The sequence below is a fragment of the Cololabis saira genome, chromosome 21, assembly GCF_033807715.1.
Source record: "Cololabis saira isolate AMF1-May2022 chromosome 21, fColSai1.1, whole genome shotgun sequence".
Taxonomy (NCBI): domain Eukaryota; kingdom Metazoa; phylum Chordata; class Actinopteri; order Beloniformes; family Belonidae; genus Cololabis; species Cololabis saira.
In genome coordinates this window covers 18,587,266-18,597,068 of record NC_084607.1, presented here as the reverse complement: position 1 = coordinate 18,597,068, position 9,803 = coordinate 18,587,266, and the positions used below count along the sequence as shown (strand labels likewise).

Genomic DNA, 9,803 nt, shown 5'->3' with positions numbered 1-9,803 from the left:
AGTATGAAGGATACTTTTGGATTCAAGCTATTACAAAAAAAAATCTGTCTAGTCATCACAGTGAGATGAGGCGCAACAGAAAAACGCCTTTAGTCCAGTCGATGTGAGGAAAGAGACGTCATCTGTGAATGTGCCTCAAATTTCAACACAAAGCTGTAGTACCTGATTGTGTTTACATTGTCACTGATTTATTAAGGTCAGCTCTATCCCTTTATTACTTGGCCAGTAATGAATAAACAATATTCAGTGTCTCGTTTGTTTCTTTAAGCCGCTGTGTATACAGGCAGGGGGATGGGTGCGGACATACATCTTGTCAATAGTCCGTGGTAATAACGGACCTGTGACCTCACGGCCTGAGAAGCCAGGAGGTAAAACTTCACTTTACCAAACTACTGCAGCATGTTGCCAAGAAGCTGGTTCTGAGTGATGCAGATATAAACCAAATGTGTTTATAAAAACAGAAAAAGGTCAAAACTTACTGGTAATATCCGAGTATTTGTATATTTTTAGAGGCAGCGGAACCTGCTTGTCTTGCATCACCAATATGAGCTCCAAAGTAAGGATAATATTGCATTAAAACATGAGAGGACACAGCAACATATTTCTGTGTTTTCTTTTTATTGCAAACAAATATAATACAAAAGATAAGCTTTAAAGACAATGCCATGTTTACCTAGGGAAACTGCATTAAGGAGATGGCAAAATGGGAACTAATGATACAGAATATAAAATGAGGAAAATAACTTCTTTTTTTTTTTTTTACTTTTTTCTCAGAAAACAGAACGTCGACTGTTGATTCCAGCAAATTGTTTACAGCTGCTTTCTTCTCCATTAAGTCACATGTTAGAAAGAAAAGAATAAGAACAAAAATATCCAGTTTTTCTTTAAGAGGAAAGTCTCATCATGTAATTTTAAGAATTCTGTACATAACTAGATCAGGAATAAAAGAAACCTTTATACGGAAACATTTACAAATGATAAATAAACAAATTTGTACCACATATGACAGCAACCTATTTCACCTCACATAGCTGCTGAATTAAAAAAAAGATAATTGCAAATAGTTATTCTCAATAAAATTAATGCTAAAGAATAAATTAAGAAAAAAGTTAGGGACAAAAAAAAATGTGGCAGAAGGAAGGGTAGAAGCGCACAAGACTCAGACTTGATGGCTCCTGACAAGAGTCGGGTCAAAGGCCACTTCCTAAATCTCATCAGGCAGGAAGTCGGACCTGTGCTGTGGCTTCCACACCGCAATGCCAGTGGACGAAACTTCACTACTGTGGCTCCAGAGGCACCAATGGTATCAAGGCAGTACTCGGGTAAAAGCAAGCGTCGCTCTCACATCTAGCAACACAGTGAGGCCCCTAAAAGAGTTACATGGCACCTGCTATAGCATTTCCAACACAACGAACTGAGCTAAAGCAAAGAAGACATAGAAGATTTGACTAATTCACTGATGACACTGTCATTTCGTGGCCAAAAATCCGAACCTATTTCAAACCTGCATTGCTCAATACCGACACCTCACGGGAATCAAACATATATACAGTACAAAAATTCAACGCAAAATGAAGACTCTTATGAGATGGCAGTGTCAGTTAACAGATATCTCTTACTTCCTGTAAAAAGGTTAGATTGGTGAGAAGTAAGGCCACTGAGGGTGTTTGAAGTCCCTGTTACTTTAGGTGAGTTCCACTTTGAAACTGTGATGACAACGATGATGATGACACTGATTTATGGAGAGAATGAAAAGAGAAGAACACATACACAGTACATACTAATATATTCATAACCTGTATGTCCTCACAGAGGATTTAACTTTTTAAACTTTATATCTAAAAAAATATAATCACAATTCCAACCAATACAAAAGGCACTGTCGTGAGCCAATCCAAAGGTATACTTTCAGAACTATATATATATTTTTAAAAGAAGTCCTTGTCGTGTTTTTCTGTTGGCAATGAAGGCTATGTGGTGACGTGGCATAAAGGCCACCGAGCAGGAAGAAGTCTAGGGTCGCCGTTATGCAGTCAGTGCTCAGACGTCGCCCTCAGGGTCTGGACAGTTGTGTGTAAATGGGCTGCTGCTCCCAGTGCTGAGGACTGTGCGTCTGCGGGACGGATGGCACACCGGCGCTGTCGGCAATCGGGGTGTACATCGGCCTCTGGCTGGGACTCATGTAGCTGAATGTGGAGTACAGGCCGGAGCCTTGGCCAGCTGCGTGGCTGTAGTAAGAGTTGGCACCATTTTGGTGGTCTGAATAGTCATACTGTGCCCGTGTGATGGAGGGGTAAGAGGATGTGCTGTAGTGCTGTAGGTTGAAGGACCCATAGGTGACATGCTGCGGGGAGCCCTGCTGCTCGCTGTAGTGACTGGGACTCAGCTGCTCTGTCTTAATCTGGGTGGTTCTCTGCTGGCCCTGCTGGCCCTGCTCTCCTCCTCCACCCAGGGTGGTCAGAGAATGCTGCTGCTGCTGCTGCTGCTTGGACATCCAGGTGTGGGCTCCAGCACCGGGGGCCTGCCCGACGGAGGAGCTGTTGAGGCCGTAGCTGCCGGTGTAGGCGGCCTGGGCCGCGCCAGTCACGCCAGCGTGGCTGTGTGGTGGCAGGTACTGATCGAACTCATCTACATCGAAGCTTCCAATGTTGGAGATGACGTCACTGCTCAGCTCACCAATGTCCACCGCTCCAAAGTCTATGTTGAGCTGGCGGCTGGTGCCCTCCTGCATGGGGCGCCCCTCGCGCTTCAGGTCAACTTTGCTGGAAGGGAGATCTGTCTTAGGAGTAGTCGGGGGTGTTGGTGGTCCCTGTGACTGACCTGGTGAAATGAAGCAAAATTAGATTATTGTTTCCTTTCATTTTTGAAAAAAAAAAAAAATATTTGCAACAGATAACTGGAAACTGCGCCTGAGAGGTTTATTGGCACTGTTCTGACAGGTGTATTTGCATACTGGCTTGTAAAACTCACTAATCATTAACCATTAATCATTAGCAGCTGTCTGTTCAAGGCCGAAAAGGCTTCAAACGATTCGATTTCAACAAACAGTGCCAAAACGGCACTTAAAAATGAAAAAAAAAAAAAAAAAGACTCAAAAAAAGATGTTCTTATCTCACCTGAATGCTCTCCTGGAGAGTGGACCTCGCCCATGCTTGACGCCGGAGAGTCGGCCTGCTGCAGCGCTTTGAAGATCGCATTTGGAGAGATGTGGGTTTGCTCGCCGTCCTCGGGTTCGCTCTGACCGTTCTTCACAGACTTTCTCCGCCGGGGCTGGTATTTGTAGTCCGGGTGATCCTTCTTGTGCTGCACCCGCAGGCGCTCCGCTTCCTCCACGAACGGCCGCTTCTCCACCTCATTGAGGAGTCTGAAAATATGACAGAAAAGTGCACGTTCTTGTAAGTTTTTCGTTTATTTATCAATGTAGGGGGCAATGTTATTGAATCTGTAGTAATAATAATAATAATGTTAATAATAATATGAAAATAAAAGTAAATCGCGTTCTTGCCCTAAATCTCGGTCACACGGGTTCGTGTGCGCATGTGTGAATGCGTGTACAAGAAATAACTACTGTCAAAACATATGATAGAAATGCAATCTGAAACAATCATTTAAAAAGTCTCATATATAAAAGTATTCTAAAAAAAAAACTGCAGATAGGCTACGTGATGTATTTTACTCTACAATGCGCTGCACACACGCACGGCGCGTAAAAACGCACAGCACGAGTGATTGGACTTGCAAAGATAACTCACCTCCAAAGTTTTCCCAGAGTTTTGCTGAGTTCCGCGTTGTGCAAATGCGGGTATTGATCGGCCAGTTTTCTCCGTGCCGCTTGAGCCCAGACCATAAATGCATTCATGGGTCTTTTGACGTGAGGTTTGTTCTTGCTGGAGCCGTTAACGCGCACCGGCATGGGCACCAGCGTCCAGTCGTAGCCCTTCAGCACCTGGGACACGGCGTCTCTGATGCACACGGGGAACTTCTCTTCTTCGTTCTCCTTCTTGTAGTCTTGCCCCAGGTGGAGGTGGTTGTCGGACGGCCGGGTGTTTTCAGTGTCCGAGCCGGAGCCAGACGGGCACGGCGAGCCTGCGGAGTCCTCAGACATGCTGGGGCTGGGAGCGTCAGAGAGACACTTCTCCTGTTCTTCTGCCATCTTCAGGTAAGGATCGAGGAGATTCATGCGAACAAAAATTATAGATCAGCTTCTTGCAGCAAAAAATAAGAAGAAAAAAAAATAAAAATCCTTTCTAAATCCAAGTGTTGGGCCCTCAGACTGCAATAACAATCTGTGAGGGCTTACAGTTTGACAGATAGACTTGAATCCTGCAAGTTAAAAAAAGAAGTCAAAATTAGATAAAAAAAATGTTTTTAGTTCCTTCCACCTTTCACAATTTGGCGGATAAAGAAACAAATCAAAAGTGATCGTTCTCTAATGCTTAATTGTGAAAGTGTGATTTTGAGGAGAAATTGGGTGGAAAACGCTACTATAGAGCATTACTGAAGAGTCTGCAAACTGAAGAGGCAATGCCTGAATTTATGCTTGACGGCAGAGGAATGATTGGGAGAAATGTTCAGAGGGCGGAGCGTAATTTGACTCAGAGGAACTCTCGCAGTCAACAGCAGTAAAAACCCAGATCGAGTAAGTGTTTTTCCCCTTTAGCTCTGTGGTATCATCATATATGTGTATGTGTGTGAAATATATATATATATATATATATATATATATATATATATATATATATATATATATATATATATATATATACATATCCTCGTGGAGTTACCTTTCATAGGTTTGTACTCAACTTTATGATAAACATTGTTGCTTTTCAAAATATAGATATTCTACAAAGACTATATTCGATTGTTCTTTTTTGGTCTTTGCGTGTGTTTGAATATATGTTTTTAGTTATTTTGTGAAATCTTCGATGCACTTAGATAACTTAGTGTTCCCAGAGCTGCTCGCAGGCAGCGGCAGCGGCAGCGGCAGCGGCAGCGGCAGCGGCCGCTTGTTCCTCCTGCACCAGGGCCAACAGGGGGCGACAGCAGTCCAGAAACTTGAGAGGGTTAAACGCGTACATGTCCCCCAGCTGCTGCAAACAAAGCAAGTGGACATTTGTCATTAGTATTTTTTTTAATTAATTTTACGTTTTACTTGCTGTTTATAATCTTTTTCAAAGCATATTTCTTAACAAAACAACAGAAAGACGCTGACATTCATTTTATATCTAATTCATTCTTTATTTGACAAATGCCTGAGTGATTTCATCCCTTCAGCTCTGAATTTACTTTTTTTTTTAATTCTTCCTCTAATAATAATAATTATTCGAGTTTTTATTGAATAGTCAAATAAGAGAAACAAGTGATGATTCAGATATTAAATGAGTGCATGTTGTAATTACCCTGTATTAACTGGGTGCTGAAAATGGATGGATGGATAGATGGCATGTTGTCATTAAATCTAACGTCTACCTTTTGATTCAATATAAAAATGACGATGTCGCAAGAAGTGTTGCAACACGAATCTCCTTTTTTGGGTTTGTTCCAAATGTTTGCAGCAGACAAAAGATGCTTTGTTTAGAGGGTTTAGTCCTTATAATTTGCATTTAATAAAAACAATAATCTGACTGCAGTTATGAGTTCATATAAGGCTGTAAAATTAATTATTAAAGACTGAAAATGGGCTTGATGTTAGAGGAAATAAAAAGTCAAACATTTTTGGTGAAAATAATAATGCAACGAGTAAAAAGAAAAATACATTCGAAAAAAAATAAACATGAACCATTTCCTCACATGAAAATATTGTGTTTGCAACTTGTTCCATCTTTTATCCTTTAACGTCTTATTGAAATATCCTGATTTGGCTGTGAGGTGAAGTTCCCTGTCTTGATCTAGATGACGTTCAGAGCTGCTTCTCTAATGTTCTGCCAGCGTTTTAGATTAACTCATGAGGATAGGGGGACACTTTTGAATTGTTAGTAGTTTTTGTTTCATGAAAACCTGATATGTATATTGAAATAGATTTTAAATTACCTTGAAGAATTCTCTCTACATGTGTTAAAAACCTTAAGCTGTGTTTCTCAGCAAATTGCAAATCACTCACTTAGAGGTAAATATCTTGCATAGTGATCAAAAACAAAATTGTCATGGTATTATTTGGTATTGTTTCGAGTTTTAATAGACTGTGTTGTAGGAGGTGTGATAAGAGTGATCTTAACATGAAGAAGAACAAATTCCTGCATGCGGTGACAAACACAAAGGCATTTGATGTGTGCTTGTACATGTTCGCGCCCTCGCATCGTGGACTGCAGAGGGTTTGAGGAGCCCTGCAGACTGACTTCCAGTGGATTTATGGTGGGGAGGTAAAGGGGGGGGGCATGGATCCGTGGGGGCTGGGGCTCACATCTTGTATGGAGCACCTACCTGCAGGCTGAGAAGGTCTTGGGAAACTTCTCAGCTTGACTTCGAGCCACGGCGTCAAAATTTTGAAGGCAAACATTGAGGGTAAACTGGCAAATCATGTCTTCCACCTCTCTGAGCTTTCTCAGATTCCGCTGCAAACGTTTGAGCAGACCGCCCCTATTTTCTAAAAGGAACTTTTCCTTTTGTCTTTTTACATCTTGTGTAATTTTTATGCCTATAACATATTAATCAATTAATCATAAATACAGTGTAAGTATGTATCCCTGAAGATAGTTTATTCATCTTATTTTGTTATTTTTTTTATTCAAAAAATGTTTTATTGTAATATCTGGTCAGATTCTTGTATTGCCTTCATCATAGATTGGGTGGAGACCTTAAAAATGGTAAGATCAGTATTCTGTAATAGCCTCAAAGATACTTAGACCACCATTCTCTGTGAAAAATAACAGGGCGAGCAAGTGGAGGCAGAGGTGGCTTCAGTTATCTCACAAATGAAACAACACCTGTTTGAGACTTTCCACAACTTGTACCAACTGACTAGACATGGCACAGTACAGCAACAAGGAGAACTGACAACATCTGAATGGCAACTGATCTAATTCTCCCTTCCTGATGCTTTCTGTCTTACTCTCTGGAATTATGTCTGAAACATAAGCCACACCGGTTGCACTGTAAATGACGGTCTGGTAAGGATGGATGAGCTGCCCCGGGGTGTTTGCTTTACCAGATCAGAGCGCTTTGACCACGGGCAACTGTTGACATATGGCATTTTGCGAAGGCTAAAGTTTAAATAAGACTTATCAAGACCCTGTCACCCTCAGAAGGATCGGCCTCATATTCCCTGCTCTGACTCTCTCGCACCTCCCTGATATCCCACACAGAACCACAGCAGCTCGCGGTGGCTGCACCAGAGAGGCTGAGGGCTGAAAGCATGCAGACGCTTGGAAACTACAGCTTTGTTGCGAATGCAAACGTGATACATTTCCAAAACAGCTCATATTTCAAGAATCACCTGTCGTTTAGATATCTTAAAAAACTAAGAAACAAAACCCAATATATTTTGTCATTCTAAGAAGAAAAGAAAGTAAGGAAAGGAAGTTTGACAAAACCATGCACAAGGTCAAATATATTGCCAGGTGTATTCTGGCCTTCACCCCGGTGTTAAGAAGTGTTATTGTTGCACACTTTCTAGCATATCCTTCCCTTTCTTTGGCCTCCTGGAGAGATTGCGCCACTGTAATCTCAGTCTTATCTATTCCTGGGTTCTAATGAACTGAAACATCTCAGCCCCCCCATTTGATAGCATATCTGCAAGGAAGGAAATGCACTCTGATCTGGGAATACAGCATGGACAACACCACTTGATGAACATAAGCAGCATTAGTCCCAGAGCTGTATGATGTACAGGTATGTAGCTCTTAGGCAAAAAAAAAAAATGTATAACTAAGCGCAATAAATTCAGATCCCGAGTCAGAATTTAAATCTATTTAAATCTTTCTTTTTTTCCCCATTCTTTTTTTCCCCATCATCCTCATTCAATAATGTTTGCTTTTCGATCCTATTTGGCAGCACACCTGAGAAGCACATTCAATATTGACCTCTGCTGAGTGACTCTGAGCTAACCTCCATGCCTTCAGGTGAAGTGGCCTCAGAGTCGGTTTAAATGACAATGAAAGCAGAGTGTGATCCCTGTAGGTCACTGCCCTCCATTTCCAATAGTAAGGCCTGACCCGTCATTATGTCCGAATGACAATAGATCAGTCTCAAAGTGCTGATAAAATGTTACAACGTTACCTGGTGCTTTGCGGAGGCTAATAATGTGCTTGCGCCCTCAACGGGGGTCCTGTCATCTGAGAGCAGGTGACAGTCACAAAGGGTGAATTACAGCAACACAAGTTGTATGTGCTGCCACTGTTATTTCCAGTTCAAGCAGGTTATTTTTAAAGAACGGTTATGTGACATTTGGAACACAAAATAACTAATTTATTCTTTCAAACAATAAAACACACCCCTTTGCTCAAGTCAATATACTCGGGGATTTGATTTGCCTTAACTAAACTAAATGAAATGACAAGTGGGCTATAATTGCATGACTGAATATTACGGTTCGTGCTGAATCTACAGCTGAACTTTAGGTTCTGTTAGGTGGTTTATGATGTGAGACAATGTTTGAACAGTTTGATTCTATTAATATTGTCCCAAAAAAGGACAACAACAGGAAGAAAAGTCAAATTTAATAAGTTTGTGCTCATTATCAGAATAACTTTGTGAATTAAACAACTGGAATAAACCTTTCATGTTTGTTTCAGAAATATTCCTAAATGCTTTATAGCTAACTTGAAGTGCATGAATATGCATATTCAAATTGTGTTTTTTTTTTTTTTTGCATCTGACACATGATGTGCAAAATTTGCAATAAGAGAGACTTTAAGATTTGAAAGGAAAAGGAAAGACATAAATCAATACTAGAACTGGCAGAAATTAGTTGGACAACAGTTATCAGCAAAAGTCCAAATCATGGATGTCATTGATAGCAGCACTTCTTTGGTAAATTATGGTAAACAAACATAAAAGCAAATTAAAAACAATATTATTTGTAGAGGATAAAAACATTGATTTGAGTTATTTCTATTAATAACCACAGGCGATTTAATCTCTGTATTATTGAATCAATCTCTCCTGAGCTATTTTAATCTTTACTGCTCATCGGTGTGTTGTAAACTGAATGTGGCGTGATTTTTTTTTAAACTCTTTTTAATAATGCGTTGTGTCTGAAGTGCAGGGCTGAGTCAGACTGGCTGACAGTGCGAGCTGCTCCCTGGCACCACTACACATGAAAGGTCCCATCCGAAAGCCGCGGGTGATGTCAGCGCGGCACCTCGGACTACACACAGAGACACCTTTCATAAAGAAGCTGTAGGCGCTTGGCTCTGGTCTACGTAATGGAATATCCAGCACTCCTCCCCTCCCACCTGTTCCGATGACCAGGTGAAAAGGAGACTTTTGTTGTTGCCTGCAGTAACACAACCTAAAAATAAATAATGTGTTTCCCAGTTTCCCCATCTTGTCTCTGGCACCTGCTACTCATGTTTGCATCTGCATTTGTTTATTTCCCATTACAACTTTTACAGTCCTGTTAGCCCAGGGTTTGATTATCCTCAGTGATACTAAACACCCACATTGTGCAATTTTCTTTTTTTTTTTCATTTGCAGATCTCTCCCCTCTTTTCTCTCATTTCATTATCCTCCCAACTTAACCTGGCTCCTTTCAGCAGGGCTCATTTGTTGGGAAGACTGATGAAAAGGACCATTCTTTTTCCACAATCAGGGAGATACTACAAATGCCAAGTTAATGAAAGAGTGATGATATCTAATCACCA

The 9,803-nt window shown here is 41.0% G+C and overlaps 1 protein-coding gene and 1 long non-coding RNA gene across 2 annotated transcripts; one reads left to right on the top strand and one right to left on the bottom strand.

Annotated features, from left to right (window-relative positions):
- Nucleotides 1-599: 599 nt before the first annotated feature.
- LOC133422613 (transcription factor Sox-9-B-like) lies at nt 600-4,507 on the bottom strand. The gene is made up of 3 exons (XM_061712632.1): nt 3,753-4,507; nt 3,117-3,364; nt 600-2,820 (listed from the first exon to the last, which is right to left on the bottom strand). The coding sequence occupies exons 1-3, from the start codon at nt 4,178-4,180 to the stop codon at nt 2,054-2,056; spliced, it is 1,443 nt and encodes a 480-aa protein (XP_061568616.1). The 5' UTR covers nt 4,181-4,507; the 3' UTR covers nt 600-2,053.
- LOC133422614 (uncharacterized) lies at nt 3,726-9,327 on the top strand. The gene is made up of 2 exons (XR_009770748.1): nt 3,726-4,159; nt 9,206-9,327. It is a non-coding gene; the product is annotated as an uncharacterized LOC133422614 (long non-coding RNA).
- The last annotated feature ends 476 nt before the right edge of the window (nt 9,328-9,803 follow it).